This window comes from Neomonachus schauinslandi, chromosome 13 (assembly GCF_002201575.2).
Source record: "Neomonachus schauinslandi chromosome 13, ASM220157v2, whole genome shotgun sequence".
Classification (NCBI taxonomy): Eukaryota; Metazoa; Chordata; class Mammalia; order Carnivora; family Phocidae; genus Neomonachus; species Neomonachus schauinslandi.
This window is the reverse complement of record NC_058415.1, coordinates 71,271,809-71,292,025: the sequence shown is the minus strand read 5'-3', so window position 1 is coordinate 71,292,025 and position 20,217 is coordinate 71,271,809. Positions and strand designations below refer to the sequence as shown.

At 38.4% G+C, this 20,217-nt stretch overlaps 1 protein-coding gene across 1 annotated transcript in view; it reads left to right on the top strand.

Moving 5' to 3' along the window:
* SVEP1 (sushi, von Willebrand factor type A, EGF and pentraxin domain containing 1) overlaps positions 1-20,217 on the top strand; it is a 192,694-nt gene that overhangs the window by 43,544 nt on the left and 128,933 nt on the right. Inside the window, exons 4-5 of the mRNA XM_021691133.1 lie at positions 12,918-13,076; positions 13,879-14,058. Coding sequence (XP_021546808.1) covers positions 12,918-13,076; positions 13,879-14,058 — 339 coding nt within the window. The remainder of the gene's footprint in view (positions 1-12,917; positions 13,077-13,878; positions 14,059-20,217) is intronic.

Sequence of the window (20,217 nt, the reverse complement as noted above, 5' to 3'; positions counted from 1 at the left end):
ACTGTATGGAGCATAATGTTAGTAGTTGGGGAAATTTCCCTTAAAACTTGAGATTTAGAAATTTTGTCAAAATATGGAAGCAGGTGTATGAAAATATGTCATGGACCATGAAACAAGTGATAAGAAAAAATTAATCAAATGCACTTTATATGTGAAATACTGCAAATACAGCCATAAACATTAATAAAACAAGTTTACTGTTTCACCATCAATATTTAATATTTTAAACAAAAAAGAGTTGTTTTACTGTGGTATACAGTATTATTCTTAACCTAGAAAATACAAAGAAATAATTTGGAAATCACTAGAATTAATAGATTTATAAGGTAGCAAATAAATACTTCAAAATCAATAAATTTTTATGCAGAAACATTAAGTTTAAAAAATCTTACGACATCCCATTCACAATAATAAGAAAAAAAAATATATTTCCTAAGAATAATTTGAAAGAGAATTGTGTGACCCTCATGAGGAACTATAAAATTTTATTAACACTGATATATGAATAAGGTCAATTTATGCAGGAGGAATACTAATTTCCAATCATTCTAATACTCACGTACACTCTTCATCATATAATGTTTCATGGTTCAAGGTATCTGTAAAACAGTAGTTAGGCATGAAGAAATATCCCTGACCGCTGACCAACCACACCTGTGTAGTGACCTGGTACCCCAGGCTCCAAAATCCGGTTTCTCAATCTTGGATATTTTTGGATGTACCTTGAAATTTTGCTTCTTTGCCTTTTGCTTTTGAATTTTTATCACATTTTTTTCTTTTGAGGTAATTGTAGTGTCACATGCAGTTTTAAGAAATAATACAGAACGATCCCCTATATCATTTTCCTAGTTTCTCCCAATGGTGACATCTTGTAAAATTGTAATGTAATATCACACTGTGGATATTGACATGGATGCAGTCAAGATACAGAATAGTCCCACCCACCACAAGGATTTATAATGTGCTCTTTTAGAGCCCCAAACACTTCCCTTCTGGTCCTAGTTGCCCTCACTTTGACCTCTTGCAAATGCTAATCCGTTCTCCATTTCTATAATTTTGTCATCTCAAGAATGTTATATAATCATTCCCTCAGCGGAGAAAGAGGGATGAGGAGCATTGCCTTATTCCTGCCAAGTGAACACAGATATCTATGTTCCTCATTTTGCCCCTACTGACACTGTACATGTGTATGAGTCCTCATTACTGCTGGATGTGGATGGAATTTCTGGCTCTAGGAAGGCCTCCTCATTGTTCCCCACATGACCTCCCCAGACACTACAAAGAGGGGACCTCTTTGCTGCGTGGTGGTGATGAAAGTTCTGACTCTCCATGGGCCAACTCTGACACCATTCCAGAGGGGGTGAGGAAAGACCCCTTGCTACTTCCAGGTGAGTGTGGAAGTGAGACACAATCCTCACCCCTGTCATCTCCACTGGTGTGAAAGACCCATCTCTCTACTTGGTCATCTCTGATACCACTCTGCCAGAGGTGTTGGGGTGAGGGTGGTGGTTGCTAGAGCTTTGCAAGAGTAGAAATCTAGACTTCCCTCTTGGTCTCTGCCTGGTATGGCTGCATTGGGCCACAGTTTTTCTGTGGTGTTTGGCTGGAGTAGAGGAGTTGACTGGTTCTAGTCTAAAAGTGTCCTAACTGCCATTTCTTCATCCTTTGGCTGGAGAGAGCAGTATTTTGTTGTTTTGGAGGGTTTTTTGGTCCATTCCCATTGGTGTTTTGGATGGCCAGCTTCTCTAGCCCTAAGTCTGGGATGTGTGAGGAAAAAGGAAGCCCAAGGAACTCACTACCATGTTGGGCTTTGGTTCTCAAGGTCCCTAGCTGGTCTGCCTTTTTATTAGTGTCATTTTACGTTTATTTTATATGTAACATTCGGAGTTTTTAGTTGTACTTACCAGGAAGACTAAGAAAAAGTACATCTCCATCTTCTCAGAAACAGATTCTTCTACTTTTTGCATGCATCATATATTCTCTGGTGACACATTTTTCCATGTTGGTTGTATCAATTCAACAGTGGTATTGCTTTTTATGTGTTAACTAGGCACACCTTTTGTGGAAACAGTGATGTCTGTTTTTCCCACATCTTATGCCCAATGATGACTTATTTCTATTGAAACCAAAAGTAAAATGGAAGAAGAATAACTAATGACCAATAAATAAAGGGTAACAATTTTAGAAAAAGTTATAGAGAAAAATCTTGATTTTTTTTTTTACAATTAAAAAAAAAAGCATTCATCATAGTTCAAGGTTCTGAAATGATCCTTATGTAGAGAGGAAAATGGGAGTGACTGAATCATACCATGTATTTGAGAATGAAATGTTATTGTCCTTCAAAATAATTCTCCAGAAGTCACCCAGAGTGATCTTATCACATACCTTAACTTGAGCATTGTCATTGTTCTCACTTTTCTAAGGATAAACTCTTAGCTTTCGAATGTGGCCTATCCAGTCTTCATGGTTTTGGCACCCACTTACTTTTCTAGCCTCACCCCTCTGTACTCCAGCCAGCGTGAATGCTTGTTTTTTCAAGCATGCTGTCTCTTGCCTCTGGGACTGCACGTGTTGATCCCTCTGTTTTGAATGCCATCCCCTTGCGCCTACACTTCTCATGTCTGTGCATGGTTCTGGTCTCACTCTGAAATCACTTTGACCAACAAAGCTGACCACCCACCCCTGCTTCAAGTCTAGGTAATGTCTCTCTTATGCATTGTCACATAACATGGTACTTTGCCCCTTTTAATCATCCCTGTAAGACTACAATGTCTGTAAGGGTACAGATAGAGTTCCGTCTTATTCTTTATCCCCAGTATCCCGTTACCTGTCATATCCTTCTCATCCCTACAGAGGGTCATGAAATTTTAGTGTTACAACTACTTGGTTACAAACATGATCACCCACGGTATCATAATGGAAAAACCAGTTCTTTAATTGGTTATATAACGTAGAGAAGGGCAGACAGCGTCAGAGCCAGTAATAATTACCAGAATTCTCTTCCAGGGATTCTCACTTGATCCTTTGCACCACACCCTACTTTAATGGATGAACTGGGAGAACGGTGGTGACATGGTGAAATTTAATGTGTTGAAGGCATTGCAATTGCCAAAGTGAAATACTTGCAATTTTATTTACACATGGATTATTCAGAAAACAATCCAAATATTTTAATATGGGAAGATGGAAGGACAAAAATTGCTAGATGAGTGGACTACTTCAAGGTGCAGTAGACTAGACCACCCAGATATCAGAATGAATGCCGGGTGGAAGAGATCATTCTAAATTGGGGTTTGTGGAAACTACAGAAGGAAATCATTTAAATCTATCCACTGACTCCTTTAACTATCCAGTATCTTTTACGTATTTTGGGTGATATGAATGTTGCCCAGTACTTGCCTTAAAGTAGCTTATTATGAAATGGAGCTATGTAATAACTATACAGAAGTCACAATGTGTGGCATGAACAAAGCATTATGGTAAATCCAGTTCTAAGCAACTGAGTTTAAATGAAAATTAAAATGATCTGGCATATATGATATACAAAATGCTGTAGCTGTTCTAAAAATGTTTACTTTTAGTTATGGAGGTGATGGGATTTGCACTGGGTTTGAATGATAGGATTTGGACAGTTAGAAATAGGAGATACCACGGTGGAGAACAGAATGTACAGACCGGTGGTGGATATTAGCAGTTGCTTGTATGGATGTGTGAGTGGACTAAATCTATGAACATAGTGGGGTTCTGGGCAAGAAAGTTAGGGAGTAGGAACTAGATTGTACTAGGACTTGAATTCCAGGCTGCAGAGATGGCCTTTGGTTAATTGGCAACTGCAAGCCATTGGAGATTTCTGAGCAGGAAAGTGGCATGATTGAAGCTGTTACAGGAATATTAATTTGGCATCTGTGGACAGAAATCATTGAATGTGGAGTAACCTAAAAGAGGAGTTAGATGTATGGAGGTTACAGCATCATAAAATAATAAGGTCCTAAATTAGCGTAGAAACCGTAGGCATGGAAAACAACAGATATCCACATTTCCAAACTCCCAAAGATCTTAAAGTCTTATTGAAGTGAGGTAGAGACGATGAGGGAGGGAGAATATCGAAGGCAAGTATGGCCTAAGACGTGACTCGTAATTTACCACTCCTTGTAAGACCACAGGGAAATGAATTTGACAACAAACACCAAACCATTCTCAGAATTTTTCTGCCTTTCTTACTGCCAAGGTTGGTTTTTTTTTTTTATTCTTATGTTAATCCCCATACATTACATCATTAGTTTTAGATGTAATGTTCCATGATTCATTGTTTGTGCATAACACCCAGTGCTCCATGCAGAATGTGTCCACCTCAATACCCACCACCAGGCTAACCCATCCTCCCACCCCCCTCCCCTCTAGAACCCTCAGTTTGTTTTTCAGAGTCCATCGTCTCTCATGGTTCATCCACCCCTCCGATTTCCCCCCCTTCATTGTTCCCCTCCTGCTACCTTCTTCTTCTTTTTTTTTTTTCTTAACATATATTGCATTATTTGTTTCAGAGGTACAGATCTGAGATTCAACAGTCTTGCACAATTCACAGCGCTTACCAGAGCACATACCCTCCCCAGTGTCTATCACCCAGTCACCCCATCCCTCCCACCCCACCCCCCACTCCAGCAACCCTCAGTTTGTTTCCTGCGATTAAGAATTCCTCATATCAGTGAGATCATATGATACATGTCTTTCTCTGTTTGACTTATTTCGCTCAACATAATACCCTCCAGTTCCATCCACGTCATTGCAAATGGCAAGATCTCATTCCTTTTGATGACTGCCAAGGTTGTTCTTACATCCAAAATATGTGATTTCTCTCTTTCCTTAGGTCAGGCTAATATTCAGCAATTATGCATTAGTACAGTTGTAAATGTGGTTAGGATATTGGAATACTTATGTACTGGTTGGTGAATAGCTACTTCCCTAAGTCTCTTGAATGTTCCTTTACTGATCTGACCCCTTTTCCAGGCTCACTGGTGCCTGTCCCGTAGAGGTAATATCTGGCAGATGAGTGGGCCTGTAGAATTCTGCTTGATGCTACAGCTGATACGTATTGTCATTGATCAATGATCATGTCATTCTGAGTTGTCATATTTTGAACAGTACCCTTATCATGCATGAAGTTTTCTCCCAGAAGGTTCTCAAGTTCTTCAAGCAATAGACCTATACATGTCTGAATCTCAGGGATAGATCCACCCAAGGTTGAAGTTGAAACCCTATTGCACTGAAATGCATAGGATTTCACATTTAAATAATTGATTAAGTGGTTATTTTATTTTATTATTTACAAGAGAACACTTCTACATCTTTACTTCAGTAAGTTTAAATCCTTGAGGAGTACAGCATCACGTGGCTTCTGTGGCCAATGGCCTTAGCCGAAGGTTGCTTTGGAATTTGGCATGGACCATACCACTGTCTCCATGAGTATGAGTTACTTTTCCCCAGGTTACTCTGGTTTTTTGTTGTTGTTGTTTGTTTGTTTGGTTTGGTTTGGTTTTGGTTTTGGTTTTCCATCAGGAGTCACTATGGTGTTCTTTGTTTTATACACAGAAGCGCATCTCTTGCCTAGGTAGAATTCAGGTTCATCTCAAGCATAAACACCTTCAATTTTAAGGAGGGCTGTGTGCTCCCTCTGGTTCCAGAAACCAGTAAAAATGGCCTTGGACCATAACCTTCCAGACATTTTTGTCATTTTAGGAGTCCTGCTCCCACCATGCCTCCGCAGGCTCCAAAATGGCCTGATTAATTGGTAATTTTAAAAACTGTTAATACCCAGTGCTAATGAGAGTACAATAAGATATATACTTTTAGTCCAAATAATGGAAATATCAAGTAATTTGGCAATAGGCTAATGAGTTTGAAAAGTTAATATTATTTTGCTTAAGAAAAAAATTTTCAACGGATGAAAAATTTGTTTATAATTGTTCATAATTATAAAAAATTGGATTCAACTTAACCAATATGGTTTAGCTTACGGTAAATTTTATTTTCTTCTTTATATGATTCTGAGTTATTGGTTATTTGTGAAAGAATAAACAAGGTTAAAGATAATGTTAAAATCTCCAGTGGCCTCTCCTTAAAGTGCTTGCCCACAAAATTTTTGTTGTAAAACTTAGGATGATCTCACATTTCTCGTCCGGACAATAAACACCTTAAGACAATTAAGAACGCGGAGATTTCAACAAAAAAGGCTTTGCCTAAGTATTTTGTACTTAGCCAGGTTGTATTTCTCTCTCTCTCTCTCTCTCTCTCTCTCTGTGACATATATTAATTCTTAGCAATATAATAATTACCTTGCTGATGCATCCTCTTTAAAACATGGTCTTTTGAGGGTTTTATTTTTTGTTTTTTGATAGACTTGTCCTGATCCATCAGTAATCTCCTTTCCAGTCTGAGCAGATGCTTCTCTTTGCAACGTGGCCTCCTGCAGCCGGTGGTCCATTTGCTGCTTTGGCACCACACAGTTGCTCAAATTCACAATTTTGTCCAGATATGCTGTACTTTAGCCAAATAAGCTAACCAATCGTGGGAAGATTGACAGGATGCTAATTCATTTACCACAGATTCAGTTGTGCAGTATCCAAGACAGTTAAAATCCTCCTTATCTAATTCATTAATGAACATGGAAAGGATCTTGGCTGTCTCATAAAAGCAAGTTTCCTCGTATGCATGCCTACATGCTTGTCTTATAATTGTGAAAATACTGGGTCAGTGTGGGGAAAACTGGTTCTTTTCTAGGGCAACGAATCCCTGTGCTCAAAATCCTAGCACAGCTATTTGTAGGAACAGATTCCTTATTCAGATCAAATCCATAAAGTTGAGAAGGAGCCTGATGTTGTAAGAATAAAGAGCCTTTCTCTGGGGGCCCAGACACTTGCTTGGTGCCCTTCCTAGATAGAGCAGAAACTAGGGCTTTTGAGTTGCATGACTTTTGAATGGCATTGTAATCTACCCAAATGGGCACCCTTGGAGTTGTGTAGTGCACAGTCTGAATGCAGCTGATGCAGCCACCTTACCACTGTAGTCTTCAAAGGAATTTATTAACCCTTGAAGATGAATTGTGCAAGGACAGAGGCTCTTAATACTTACCAAATTTTTAAAAATCAATCTTAGATTATGTATATGAAGGAATTTTATAAAGTATTTGCTACTGTGTATGTTATTTATATTAACTAAAATAGTCATCTAACAAATTAATATTTAGTGGATAGGATGGATTAGAGAGAATGGAGGCTTCTTTGTATTTTACAAATTCCAAACTGGTTGACATTTTAATTTATTTCAGCCAAAGAATTGCACTGTCAGCTGAAGAAAAATCTAACATTAGTACAACGTGATAGCTTCAAGAATCACATTTCCAGTAATAGTAGCTGATAACCGCCAAGATGTTTCTGAAAAGAGAAAGTGCTTATTTTACCAACAACTAAGAGAGCAATTAAGAAATAGTATTTGGGACACTTCCAGGAAGGAAACATTTAATATTTAAAGGAAAAGAACATACCCCAGCCCTTTACCATCACTTGTGAAACTTGCTCAAACCACAGTTTTATTTCTTCTTTTCAATTTCAACTTTTGCTTGGTTTTAGATGAGGAATTTCCCCCCTTGGGTATCAAAGAAGTTGATTACACCTCTCCCACTAGAATTGTGCAATGCCTTTAAATAGTTCTCCTCAAGTCTGTTTTCCATTATCATTATGAATTTCACAATACATTTCCAAATGTACTTTGGGATATTTTTACCCAAACACTGTTATCCAGTGTTGTCAACTGTCGATTACTCAAACCATTTTGGAGGGTAACATTGTTAAGATGACTTTGTTTTTATGTAATATCATTTTAAAAATAAACTATAAAATCTGTAAACAGAATATGACTGCTCATATGGAAGATTTCTTTAACTCACTTTCTAGTATGATTCCATTTATAGAAACATCAAAGGTTAGCATTGAAAAGGTCATAGTCATCATTAGTTGTAACTTCTGCATTTTGTAGGAAAAGAAAGTCGCTTGCCAGTGACCGCGTAGCTCGTCAGTAGAAGAGCCAAGGTTGCAACTTGGTTGTCTTGACCCCAAGTCCAATGTTCTTTCACTTCACCCAGTTACTATTCTCTCTGAATTTAGTCCTCCCTCCACATTAAACCCACCTCCACCTTCCAACAAAGCTTGTTTTCCCTTGCCCTTCTTTGACTGAGTGACTGTTGGTCAGGAAGTGGGATGGCTAGTGACTGGGTCAGATCATTGGAAGACTCTCTGAACATACAAGAGCATGTTGCCCACTGAGAGAGAGAGGCAAGTGCATGTGTTACATACAGTGTGACGTGTGCCAGAGCAGAGGTAAGGGTAATGTACTCTGGGGGCTCAGCAGTGAAGCCAACAAAATCTGAAAAAGTTGGAGGAGCTTTGAAGAATGAGTTAGTCTTGAAGGATGCTGGAGGCTCACTCAGACAAAGGAAAGCATATGCAAAGGCAGAAGCTAACTAGAAGATAAGAGAGGTAATATTTACCAAGCACCAGAGCATCTACCAGGCACAACACATCTAGGAAGGAAGTATAATCATCTCTTTTATTGTCCAGAAAGTTAAGAGCTGGGGACCTTATTCTAAAATTTATGCCAGATATTGTTGCCTTACTCACATTATTTCAGTGAATCTGAACAACAAAATTTATAAGGGAGGTACTACTAATATTACACACAAAGAAACCAAGTCTCAGAGAAATGAAGTAGTTGTTCAAACTCCCAAGTCCGGTAAATTGAGATGGGGCAGGCGCAGTGCACTTGATTCTGAAGCAGATTCTAAGCAGGATGTGGAATTCACTGGTCCCTTATAGCAAACATACAGGAAGGTTGCAGACAGATCAAAGATGTCCTTATATGTCAGAGTGAAGAGAGGGGGCCTCATTCTGTTGGTGCAGTTTTTAAGTAGAAAGTTATTTGATCAGATTTATATTTTAGGAAGATGTTCGGGCAGCAACATTCATGGTGGAATGAAGAGTAGAGATGGAGGCTGAGGGACCAGTAAAGGGCTTTGTAAAAACCTGAGTGAGAGATGGTAAGTCCAGAACTAAGACCGGGCAATGCTGCTGGTGGGAGGGGGGAAATGCAGAGGATTTTTAAGGAGAAAAATCCAAACAACACAGTTTTCATTTGGATATTGGAGGAGATAGAGGGAGAAGGAGGAATCAAAGTGATCTCCGAGGTCAGAGAACCAGTAACTGTGAAATGAAATATAGCATCTGCGACGATGACTTTCTTTTACATATAATTTTAATTTACTTTTAATTGTTTTTGCACAAGTAGTACCTATTCAGCATAGCAAAACTAGAAAATGTAGATCAACAAAAATGAACCTGAAAGTCTCATAATTCTACCATGAATATATACCATGCATATATAACCTTAAAGATCATTTCCTTGAAGTCTTACATATGTATTTTTTAGCCAAAAGGATCATATAATACATATGGTGTTTGAAACATGCTTTATTACACTCAACTACATAATTTGGATGATTTTATGTGTCAAGAATTTTATTTTTATGGCTAATATTCCACTGGATGGATGAGTAATAAGAATTTAACAAACTCCCTATCTCTTTTTTTTTTTTTTAAGATTTTATTTATTTATTTGAGAGAGAGAATGAGAGACAGAGAGCAGGAGAGGGAGGAGGGTCAGAGGGAGAAGCAGACTCCCCGCCAAGCAGGGAGCCCGATGCGGGACTCAGTCCCAGGACTCCAGGATCATGACCTGAGCTGAAGGCAGTCGCTTAACCAACTGAGCCACCCAGGCGCCCCAACAAACTCCCTATCTCTTGACGTTTGTGTATAGCCAATGCTGAGTGTGTAATGATAAAGAACAATTATACATACATATTTACTTACCTTTACTTGGGACAAATTCTTAGAAATGAAGTGCTTTATCAAAAGGAAAGCTCCTTTTGAGGCTTTTGATGTCTACCTTCAGGTTTCCTACAGAGGAGCAGAGAACCTCTTTGCTCACATGCTTACTGGCAATTGGTAGTATTAACGTCCTTTAAAAATTTTGCCCAATTAAAAAGTAGCCATCACTTTGCATTTCTTTATCATGAGTGAGGTTAAATTGTTTATCTTGTGATTATTGGTTATTTTCATTTTTTCTGTAGGAAATTACTAGTTCTTATTCTTTGTCAACTTTTTTTATTGGAGTATTCATTTCCTTTTCATGTATTGGAAAAAGCTCTTTATGTATTTAATTTTTATTTCTCCTTAAGGTAGTAATATATAATTTTTTGAAATATTTAGTGTATCTTTGTGTGAGCGAGAGAGCCCAAGCAGGGGAAGCAGCAGAGGGAGAGAGAGAAGCAGCCTCTCTGCTGAGCAGGGAGCCTGATGCGGGGCTCCATCCCAGGACCCTGGGATCATGACTTGAGCTGAAGGCAGACTCTTAACTGACTGAGCCACCCAGGCACCCCTGGTTTGCTCATTCTTAAATACTGTCACAGATCTAATCAGTTCCAGAATTTTCTATTAAATATCATGGGAGAATGTTTCCTTCTGTTTTTAAATATAATCAAGAATTTCAGAAGCATGGTTATTTTTTTTCTAATAATTACATTATATAATGAATCTTGTCTTTTATATTTTTAGCCTATTATAGTAGTTAATACAAGGATCTTAGCATCTAAGAGACCTGGATGGTTTTTGAGACACAGCACATGTGGTGGTAAAGAACCTAGGCTCTGGATACAAATTATCTAGATTCAAATTCCAGCTCTCCAGTTACTCATTGTAACTTTGGCAAGTTATTTAACCTCTTACTTACTGCCTTAGTTTTCTCCTCTATAGAATGAGATTAATAATATTAGCTACTTCATAGGTTTTTAAGGAGATTAAAAAGATAATATTTATAAATTGTGTAGAATAGTCCCTAGGACATAGTAAATGCCATATAAATATTTGCTTTAAAATTCTAGCTCTACTCTTCCTCTCAATTTTTTTGTAAGCCTTAAAAGATTTCTTAAAAAAAAAAAAAACCAGACCAAAAAAATAAACATAAATAAAAAATAAATAAGCCGGGGCGCCTGGGAGGCTCAGTCAGTTAAGCGTCTACCTTTGGCTCAGGTCATGGTCCCAGGGTCCTGGGATCGAGTCCCGCATCAGTTCCCTGCTCAGTGGGGAATCTGCTTCTCCCTCCGACCCTCCCCCTCTCATGCTTTCTCTCTCTCTCTCTGTAATAAATAAATGAAATCTTTAAAAAATAAATAAATAAATAAGCCAGACCTTATCTTCCCAGAAACAGGCCTTAAACAAATTGACAACAGGGAGAGGAAAGGAGTGTGCTACCCCTTAAAAACATTTGACTTGCTAATTAAAAAATGTAAATGTAATTTTGAATTTTTTGTCTCAAAAATGTAGTAAACCAATGTTGAGTACTGAAAAACAATTCTAGCTCTGTTACCTACTGAGTAACTTCAGTCAAGTCTGCAAATCGCTCCATGCCTCAGTTTCTCATCTTTAGAATGGACATAATACTAACGAAACTAATGCATTTATTAATAACAATATTAATCATCATTAATATTACTTGCTAATACTGTGTGGACTAAATGAAACAATTTATATAAAATATCATCACGTAAGTACACATTACTCGGTTGCTACTGTTTTGAAATACTCCAGTGCATACTTGACAGTGCTACATCGAATTAGCTGAGCTTGCAAGTCCCTCTATTCTCCAATTTCCTTATTATTGAATTCTCAATTTTGAGTTAGTTTACAGATGTATAACTCCAGAGAGGAAGTTATAGATTCAAAGCGACATTGTCAGTGCAGATGGAGGGTATGAAGCAAGGTCAGTTAGATCCTTCTCTTAATCTTTTTGTGTGTGCGTTTCTTTTTTCTTCCAGGGTCCTGTTTCCCATCAGTTGGATTATTACGCTCAAACTCTTCACTTTCTCCTATCCTTAGTCAAGTGCTTTGAACAGAAACAATGGGCCCTGTGCTCTTTGCATATGTAGTTCTTCCCCTCTTCTGGGAGAGGGTGCAGGAATGCAGTGGGGGAGGGGGACTGCGCAGGTTGGGGCAGGAGAATATGGAGTCAACAATATTTTTTTTTATGTGTCATGTATCACTGATTCCTTTAGTCCCTTAACATGCATTGGTATTGTGGTTTTTCCCCCACAAATAAGCCCAGATGTCTCATGCCTTGTTATGTTGTAATTGTAACTAGTTGTGGGACTTAGGAGGCTACATCACTCCTTGAATGGGTAAAGAAAATGTGATACACACACACACACACACACACACACACCCACACACACACCCACAGTGGAATATTACTTAGCCATCAAAAAGAGTATCTTGCCATTTGCACCGATGTGGATGGAACTAGAGTGTATTACGCTAAGTGAAATAAGTCAGAGAAAGACAAATACCATATGATTTCATTCATATGTGGAATTTAAGAAACAGAACAGATGAACATAGGGGAAGGGAAAAAAAAGAGAGAGGGAAGCAAACCATAAAAGACTTTTAACTATAGAGAACAAACTGAGGGGTGCTGGAGAGAGGTGGGTGGGGATGGGCTGGATGGGTGATGAGCATTAAGGAGGCACTTGTTGTGATGAGCACTGGGTGTTATATGTAAGTGATGAATCACTAAATTCTACCACTGAAACTAATATTGCACTATATGTTAACTAGAATTTTAAATAAAAATTTGAAGGAAAAAAAACCCAAAACTACATCATTCTTACAAAAAGAATCTTCGTTTCTGTCCTTGTTTGAATTATATTATTATTTCTATGAAAAGATATTGTTTGGATTTTTTTCTGCCTACTTAGTCTCAAAAATGCTGTTAACTATCAATTCATGTATCATCAATTCATGTAAAATGGATTTCCCCAGCTTGCCCATCTGGGACGTACAAGCCAGAAGGTTCTCCAGGAGGAATCGGCACTTGCCTTCCGTGTCCTGATGAAAATCACACCTCTCCACCTGGAAGTACGTCCCCAGAAGACTGTGTCTGCAAGGAGGGATATCGGGCATCTGGCCAGACCTGTGAAGGTAAGTCTCCCACGTCTGGCAAATAAGAAATATAAAAAGCTGATCTCTTTGAGAGGAATGATGCTGGTGTTTCCATCCAATTCATTTTAAGTGATCTTTAATATTTCTTCCTCTAATCTTATTTGGGAGAAGTTCTCTGTTTTTATTAAGTAGCATTTCTTGTCATTGCACACATCTATAATCTTGCTCCAGAGAAAGTGGTCTGAGACCCCAGGAGTGATAGAACCATGAAACCAGAAAGATTTAGTACTTGAAAAAGATCTCCTATGAACCTGAAAGCCACAAATCTAACAACAAATGAGCTGGTTTGGGCTCTGGTGATATTTAAATCCATTTAAAGAGAATATTTTTATGAGTAAAGTATCTTGATAGTATTCATATCAAAAGTTAAAGTTATTGAATTAGCCTGTAACATGTGCAAGAAGCTGTGGGATCTGTAGCAGATGTACTGTGTTGGACTTATTCTTTGTTTCACGCCACCTTAATTAAGAAGGAGAATAAATAATGACATATGAAGATCAAGAACTAGAAAATCTCATATCCACATAGGTATCAAAATAAAACATTTTTAAAGCTTAAAAAGACTAAATAGTCTTTAAAAAATTTAATTGGAAGTGAATACATACCTAATAGGAGTGAGATGTAAGGGTTCTTCTTCCAAATATGCACTTAGAAATTGAAATGCAGTAAATAGGAATGATGTGGGTGATTTAACTGTGTCTAAAATGTCCTCTTAAACAAAGAAAAGGAGGCTGCTTCAAAGGCTAATTTTGCTTTTTTATTTTCTTTCTGTAAATGTTAGTTGTCCACTGCCCTGCCCTGAGGCCTCCTGAAAACGGTTACTTTATCCAGAACACTTGTAACAACCACTTCAATGCAGCCTGTGGGGTCCGATGTCACCCTGGATTTGACCTCGTGGGAAGCAGCATCCTCTTGTGTCTACCCAATGGTTTGTGGTCTGGTTCAGAGAGCTCCTGCAGAGGTATGCAAACTGCCAGTCCACATTGTTGATTGCCTTGCTTGATTTCCTTGACTTAAACTTTAATGGACCAGTGAAGTTCTTTGTTTCTTGGAATTTCATAGACCACAGACCACAGAAAGAGAAAAGACTATAGGACATCTGAAATCAGAACTACCAAGTTCAATTGACCACATCATCATAAACTATCCCCTTTATGTTTCTTTTATGAACTAGCAAAGAGCAAAGAAAGGGCCTTCCTGGGAAGGAAATGGACAGGTTACCCCAAACCTCAGATTTTAAGCAGCCAAGACAGGGTGCCAAGTAGAGTTTTGGAATGCTTGGAATGCGGGCTTTGATGACTAATGACATTGAGGACTGGGAACCATACCGGGGTCCTGCACCAGGAGCAGTGAGCTGACTTGTATGTCTCCAGCCATTGTGCAGAATAGCCATTGCTCAGTGTTCTATAGAAAGTGGGAATTTGCTAAAGTGAGATACCAAAGAGCCTAATCAGGCCAATAGAAACAGGGATTTATGGTACCTCGAATAGAACATAAGGCTCCCACATTGAAAAAAGAGAAAAAACAAATAGAATGGTACCTTAGTTTACCTCCACTCTTGCCATCTCCAAGATCTCCTCTCCTACTTCTTACAACTATTGCACACACAACTTCCTAAGTTTTCTTTTTTTAAAAAAATAAGTCCAGTTTTTTTTTTAAGATTTATTTATTTATTTGAGAGAGCATGCGTGCATGAGCTGGGGGCAGAGGAAAAGAATCTCAAGCACACTCCTTGTTGAGCGCAGAGCCCAACGTGGGGTTGATCTCATGACTCTGAGATCATGACCTGAGCCGAAACCAAGAGTTGGACACCCAACTGACTGAGCCACCCAGGCTCCCCTTAGACAACTTCTCAAGGTTTCACAAGTAGGGTTGGAAGAGAGGGCTATCTAAGAAAAGAGGGGAACAAGCCAAAGGACTTGAGATTCCCTTCCCATCAAGCTTCTGAATACAGTATTTCCCCCCTACCTAGAGTTGCCAGATGAAACCCAGGACACCCAGTGAGATGCAAATTTTAGATAAAGAGCAGTTTTTAGTGTAAGTCAGTCCCATACAAGATTTGGGACTGACTTACACTAAAAGTGAGATGTTGATTTTCTAAAACTCAGATTTACCTGGATCTCCTCATTTGTTTGTTTTTGCTAAAATCTGGCAACCTCATCCCCACCACATCCCGTAGGCATCCTTTGGCAGTACACCTTGGGATTTGATTGCTCCAGAACCCCCCCATCACACAGTTCCCTGGAATACTATAAAGAGTTTTCTCTTCGTTCTTTGCACCCATAAGGGAAGGCGACCCACTCAGGCTCTGAGGTCATTTGTGAGCCCCAGGAGACCACCACTGCAGTTATCAGCTACCGTATTGAACCCATCCATTAATATGAATCTGCCTAACTCAGGTCCCAACCCATTCTCTTCTCTGTATCTACAAAGAAAAGAAGAAATCAGCAAAATTATACAAGGGGGACCTGAAAAAAAAGGGGAACAAATGGACTCACTGAGATTCTGAGGCAATCACAGTGCTAAATAAGGCCAGGATGCCAAGAAATGGAAGAAATCTGAAAACAAAAGGATTTCTGAGGATAAAAAAAAGAAGGTTGGAGACACAATGACCAGACAGTGAAAAGACAAATTAATAAATTAGAAAACCAACTCAAGAAACTCTTCTGTAGGGGGTGCCTGGGTGGCTCAGTCAGTTGGGCGTCTGCCTTCGGCTCGGGTCATGATCCTGGGGTCCTGGGATCGAGTCCTGCGTCAGGCTCCCTGCTCTGTGGGGAGCCTGCTTCTCCCTCTCCTCCCCACTTGTGCTCTCTCACTATCTCTCTCTCTCTCAAATAAATAAAAAATCTAAAAAAAAAAAAAAAAGAAACTCTTCTGTAGGTAGAGAAGAATTTCAAAGAATAAAAAATACGAAAGAATAAAGTGAATGAGAATCATCCCAGGAAATAGACTCTTCTTATATTGGGAATCTAGAGAGAGAATGGAGTGAGGGAGAATATATCCCCAAGCTGAAATCTTGAAAATACACACAACTAACATCTTTGATATTCAGCTTAACATCACTTAATGAGTGCTAGAAAAAAAATGATTGAAAACAGATCCATATCTGGAAATAATCTTAGTGAAATTTCTGAATGCCCTGGAAAAATGGAAAATTGTCCCCGTTTCACAGTTCGAAATAAGTAACACTACCTACAAAGGAAAGAGGATCAGAACCTGGCAGTGAGTTTGGGGCCTTCTTAGGTCAATACAGTTAGCAGTTGGGACTCGGAATGGAGGCTAGCAAAGACAAGCTGGAACCCATGGGACATGTCTACATTTCCCATCACTGAGTCTGGCTACAGTGACCACTGCTTCCCTTACTGCTTTCTAAAATCCAGGGCAGGTTCATCTTTTGACCAAGCCTAACGTGGCTTACAGTAAGGGGATTCTGGCAGCCTATTTCCCAGCTTAACCAACGTGTTATAATACAACCAACACACTTAACTTTTATTAATCAACTTGTGTATCACCGCTACTAGATTGTTAGTTTTTTATGAGCACAGAATGTATCTTTTCCTCTCAATCCTTGATTATACCACTGGTGAATGATCAAGAACTTGAATTTGACAAATACACACATTGATACATGCACTGATAAATAGATATGTCGGTGATCTGCCTGTGTCACTTCCCATTATGCATGTGCATTTTTAAAAAGCATTCTCATTCTTATTTATGCAATTTCAGTTGATATTCTAATATAAATAAAATAATTTTAATCAAAGCAGAGATATGCTACAGGATCATGGCTCTTCCTGAGATCCCTTCAGTTTCATCCCCAAAGCTCTGCCTAACTTACCAGCGTACAAAGTTGTCCCAAATGAAGATACTTAATCCCTTCCTCTGGCTCATCTTTAGTGAATTTAGTTACTTGAGATATTGTTCTTTGAAATATATACCATATTTCATTAATTCTAGAACACTTTTCCCCCCACATTTTAACATCCCTAAAAACTAAGATGCACCTTAAAATCAGTTGCATTAAGTCCTTTCATAGATATTATTGTTTCTTTATTAGTGGCACATAAAATAATGGTGTGCCTCATGATTGGGGCATCTGGGATTCAATGAAATAAGGCAGCTGCTTGGGGATTCAGTTCTGTCCCAGGGTGGGAAACAGAGAGAAAATAGTATTTTAGGATCTAATTTAAATCTAATTGTAGGAACAGAACCATTTTAGTTATGTTATCTTTTTCTTGAAAATCTTCCTGAAATTGGGACAGAAATCAAAGATCAGTGTAAAATATAAAGGCTTTTACAACTTTCATGTTGCACTGTTAATGTCTTATAGTGTTAAATAATACTCAAAAGGCTTGAGTCTTTTTCCTCCTTTGTATTCATCATAAAGCATTTATACTCTTTCTTAAAATTTTTTATCTGAATTATACACTTATTTCTTTTTTGTTGTTGTTGTTGTTTTGTTTTGTTTTTTATTTTTTTTTAAAGATTTTATTTATTTATTTGAGAGAGAGAATGACATAGAGAGAGCATGAGAGGGGGGAGGGCCAGAGGGAGAAGCAGACTCCCCGCCGAGCAGGGAGCCCGATGCGGGACTCGATCCAGGGACTCCAGGATCATGACCTCAGCTGAAGGCAGTCGCCTAACCAACTGAGCCACGCAGGCGCCCCTCTACACTTATTTCTAAACTCGTAAGGATTTTTTTGTGGTTTCCTAATGATAACTCACTAAACCACAGCATCATAGTAAATTAAATTTTGTGATAGAATTTTTTTCTGATAAAATGGTCCAAACAACAATGAGAATCCTACATTTAACATCAGGTTTATTTTATTTTCAATATAGATGCTATCACAATTTAGATATTGACAGGAACTGTTTATCTGGGGAAAAAAATCTAATTAGTCTTTAAAATGAGAACCAGAGCAGTTCTCACATTGTCTACTTCTTAGTAGACTGTCTTCTTGAAAGAATAAATTGCTATTTTCTAAAAAGACCAAATCAATATTTAAGGATTGCTTTAACATGGATGTACATCAAGAAACATTTATTGCAGAATTTTTCAGCTTGTTGAAATAAAAACTAATAAATAGGCATGTTTCTATTAAAAACATTCTTGGTTGAAAAGGAATATAAGATGTTTAAGGACTAAATAGGAATTCTTACATATGCTTTGTTTCCCAGAGGAGCAATGAAAGTTTATTAAAACCAACATTTGAGAAGCATTATAATTTGTATGTGTATGAAACACCAACTCTAATTTACTATCAGTACTCTTGAGAGATGTTGCAAATCCATTTCGTCTTGAGTTGGAAAGCTGGAGTGATTTTAGCAGTTTATTAAATCTAAAAGTAGTTGTTTAACATGGTTTTCCAGATTCTGTGTATTTTGATCATAGGAATTTTATCTGTTCACCTTTTAATTCCACCTGGCACTTGGCATTGTGCTACATATGGTAGACACACTCAATAGGAGTCAGAATGTGGAAGGCAAAATACTTCCGTGAACCTGATGCGCTCAACAATGATTCTACTTACACGATGGACACGTTCAATAAAAATCAAGATGTGGAAGGCAAAATATGTCTGCTCATCTGTCATCAGTAGTCGACTTTGGTCCAAGTCATCCCAGGGATTGAAAGGCTAAAGCTTATGGTTTATGCTTTAATTTGATTCTTGAATTTTCTCTCTAAGAGTGATCAGTCCTAAATATATATATTTACTGCACCCAATATTTATGCTCCGCTGACTGAATATCATTTGAATGGGTTCCTTTAGAATAGATCCTGCCAAACAGTGGCTTCAGTAGAATATGCACTGAATATTTTTCCCCAACTTCCTTTCCTCTTATTATAAAGTTAAGCTTTCATCATAAATATATGCTTGATATGAAAAATTGGCAAATACAGAAATGTTGAAGAAAAAAATATACCTTACCCAGAGTCCCCCCTAAATTCTTGAGTCCCAAATTATTTTGTTCAAAATATCTAGAGATTGCCAGGTTGTCTTCTGGCCTTTAGTGTTGCAGAAATGCTATTGTTGATAACAGAACTTTGTTCTTTTGCAGAGATTATTTTTGGGTGTGTGTGTGTGTGTGTGTGTGTGCTATGCCTGATGCTTGTAGGATTATATCTGTGAGCAAATGAATATAGGTGACCATCCTTTGGCATATCCAGCAGGAATGCATTCTCTTTTCCTCTCCATATCTCTGTTTATGACAGGGATGTACATGCCATCTGACTGAAAGGGTAAATTTCCATGGGGCTCTGCAGCCTCCCCCGCCTTCTCTTTATTCCTCTTTCCCCTGTTCCTACTTTACCTTCCCCTCCCTATTCTTCAGCTTCCCCTCCCTTCTCTGCATTGTTCTTCCCACTCCTCCTTTCTCTTTTCTCACCTCCTCTATTCTTCTTCTCTTCTACCTACCTTCCCCTCACCTTCTCTTTCTTTTCTTCTCTTTTCTTATTCTCCCACTTCCTTTCTCCTTTATCCTTGCCCTCCTTCCCCTGATTGGAAATCCTGAACAGAGTGGGCTTAAACCAGAACTGGAGGAAAAGAGGTGTAGAAAGAATAACTCTTTAGAGATGATTTTCTCTACAGAACATACAATGGATTGGAGATCCCAGTAGGGTATAGAAATTGATGGAGTTGAAGCCCTTGAAGGAGTGATCCAAGAAGATAGGAGGCTGTTTTCAGAGAGTGGGATGCTTAAGTTGATGATAGCAAGGTCTAGAACATAAGGCAATGAAAGGGAGGCTGAGGTAGGGTGAAGGATATGGTTATTGGAGAAGAAGAGGTGAAAAATATGACTCCTGGATACTGGAATGATCTTCTACATAGAATATATGAAATCACCAATGTGTGTGTGTGTGAGAGAGAGACAGACAGAGACACAGAGAGACAGAGAGAGACAGAGAGACAGAAAGAATAAAATCTTCAAAGAATAAGAAGTAGCCCAGAGGTCAGCAGACAATTGGGAAAGAAACGATGTTGAATATTTAATATGACACTGGGAGCTGAAAGGTTTTAGAAAGAAAAGAGGAAGGGAGAGAGAAAAATCTGGGAAGGCACAAGGAGCAAAGAAGACAACTCTGTCACCCGCAGGCCTTGCTATAAGAGACAAT